The sequence below is a fragment of the Oncorhynchus mykiss genome, unplaced genomic scaffold (genome assembly GCF_057628025.1).
Source record: "Oncorhynchus mykiss isolate SJ-2025 unplaced genomic scaffold, ASM5762802v1 scaffold106, whole genome shotgun sequence".
In the NCBI taxonomy this organism is placed as follows: domain Eukaryota; kingdom Metazoa; phylum Chordata; class Actinopteri; order Salmoniformes; family Salmonidae; genus Oncorhynchus; species Oncorhynchus mykiss.
This window is the reverse complement of record NW_028322105.1, coordinates 1392501-1395000: the sequence shown is the minus strand read 5'-3', so window position 1 is coordinate 1395000 and position 2500 is coordinate 1392501. Positions and strand designations below refer to the sequence as shown.

The following is a 2500-nucleotide window of genomic DNA, read 5'->3' as shown; positions in this document are numbered from 1 at the left end:
ATGCTGCTCAGTTCACATCAATTAACATGAAGAGAAACATAGACAAACTGAAAGTCCACTATGTAAGTATCAGACACATTATTAACTGGGGAAACAGGGGTTTCTCCTGACAGACAGACAGACAGACAGACAGACAGACAGACAGACAGACAGACAGACAGACAGACAGACAGAACAGGGAGATCTCCTTCCTAATTGGAGGCCAACAGTAGGACAGAACAGGGAGATCTCCTTCCTAATGGGAGACCAACAGTAGGACAGAACAGGGAGATCTCCTTCCTAATGGGAGACCAACAGTAGGACAGAACAGGGAGATCTCCTTCCTAATTGGGAGACCAACAGTAGGACAGAACAGGGAGATCTCCTTCCTAATGGGAGACCAACAGTAGGACAGAACAGGGAGATCTCCTTCCTAATTGGAGGCCAACAGTAGGACAGAACAGGGAGATCTCCTTCCTAATGGGAGACCAACAGTAGGACAGAACAGGGAGATCTCCTTCCTAATGGGAGACCAACAGTAGGACAGAACAGGGAGATATCCTTCCTAATGGGAGACCAACAGTAGGACAGAACAGGGAGATCTCCTTCCTAATGGGAGACCAACAGTAGGACAGAACAGGGAGATCTCCTTCCTAATGGGAGACCAACAGTAGGACAGAACAGGGAGATCTCCTTCCTAATGGGAGACCAACAGCTCAAACACTTCCATCTGAGGATGAGCTTTAGCTTAGATGTAGCTTGGAGTTTGCACTTTTGGGACAACTCCATTGTTGCCATTGTACGTGACAAACTAAATGATGTATTTTAAGTTACTTGACCTATTTAGCCCAGGTCTGACAGACACTATACTTGTGATTAGGGGGAGAAGAGTCCACTATATGCAATAAACTGCAGCATGTTGAAGGAGAAAAACAACTGATTGTCATCATGTCTTGTTCTTTCAGAAGATCTCCAAGGACCAGCTGTTCAACGGAAACCCTGTTTTCTCCAAGGACACGTTTGAGGTAACATATAATGTTACACATTGTTATCCCCTTCAGGCTAATATCACCAATGTGAAACTACTGCTTACCCTTGGGCTAGGCTGGAGACAAAACTAACTTTCTCTCTCTCTCTCTCTCTCTCTCTCTCTCTCTCTCTCTCTCTCTCTCTCTCTCTCTCTGACTCCCTCTCTCTCTCTCTCTCTCTCTCTCTCTCTCTCTCTCTCTCCCTCTCTCTCTCTCTCTCTCTCTCTCTCTTCTCCCTCCTTCTCTCCCTCAGGACAGTGAGCAGAGGGTGTTGATGAGTGTGGTTCTGGACGTGTACCTGAGTATCTTCAGCCAGATGCTGAACCAGACGGGGGACCAGGAAGTGAGGGAGAGGCTGGACCAGGTCAAGGGGAAGGTTCAGGAGACCCAGAAACACTATTTCCTGGGGAGGATACCTGAGCTGAGGACACACCTGCAGAACCTGTGGGCCATCAAGGTGAGCTTCCCTCCACAGCATCAATCAATCACTCAATCAATAATTTAACCCTTTAGGCTGTTACGGTGAGCTTCCCTACACGGGGAAGAAGACCACCTTACTGTAGACTGATCTGGTTTAGTCTACTTCCACAGGTCTTCATTCAATCTATTATTTGTTTTGTTCCTCTGCCTGTAAATGACACAAGCCACAACTCGTCTACAGTGACAAACGTCATCAACATGCTGGTCGTCCGGCTGCCACCCAGTCGAGTTTGTCCGAACTGCAGCACGTTGACAGCCTTCAGTCACTGGAGACGAGTTGTGGCTTGTGTCATTTACAACCAAACGTGTGTGCTCGCATGCACTCACTTCAAAGACCTTTGATTGAAGACGAGGAAAAAAAGTTGCAATAGTTCTGTTTGTTTGTCCATTATGAGACGCCGTAGCCAGTAACTCAAGAAATCTGTTGTTAATTTTGACGTTTTTGCAGATAAAATCTTTTGTCATTTTGCATCTGACTAGGATGTTTGGTGCAGTATATCTCAAGTGAAATAAATGTTTACGAGGACGAGTCGTGTCTCGTTCAATGACAAAAGAGAATTCATTGAAGAATCCCTACTGGTGACCAATCACAGACGAGGGGGCGTAGACTTTGGCTACCAACTTCGACTACCGACTTCGGCTTGCCTCCAAAAAAATATTGTGTGCCCTGAACAGTGTCTCGCTTCCCAAGTCAGAGGCTAGTTAGAAATGTTGCTACTTCCCAGAATGCTAATTTCTATGTTGCACACTCTTAGAAAAAAGGGTTCAGCTGTCCCCATAGGAGAACCCATTTTGGTTCCAGGTAGAACTCTTTGGCTGTCCTATGGGGACAGAACATCCAGAACTTTCTTAGTAGTGACTTGAAGAAGACAGAACATCATGACGGTAGTATAGTCTACTGTATAGACACCATCATCATGACGGTAGTATAGTCTACTGCATAGACACCATCATCATGGCTGTAGTATAGTCTACTGTATAGACACCATCATCATGACGGTAGTATAGTCTAC

General features: G+C 45.8%; 1 protein-coding gene across 1 annotated transcript in view; it reads left to right on the top strand.

Moving 5' to 3' along the window:
- Positions 1-2500, top strand: part of LOC149970052 (interferon gamma 1-like) — a 3942-nt gene that overhangs the window by 212 nt on the left and 1230 nt on the right. Inside the window, exons 1-3 of the mRNA XM_090228982.1 lie at positions 1-62; positions 945-1004; positions 1261-1464. The exon at positions 1-62 is cut by the window's left edge and continues 212 nt beyond it. Of these exons, the coding sequence (XP_090085108.1) occupies positions 1-62; positions 945-1004; positions 1261-1464 (326 nt within the window). The remainder of the gene's footprint in view (positions 63-944; positions 1005-1260; positions 1465-2500) is intronic.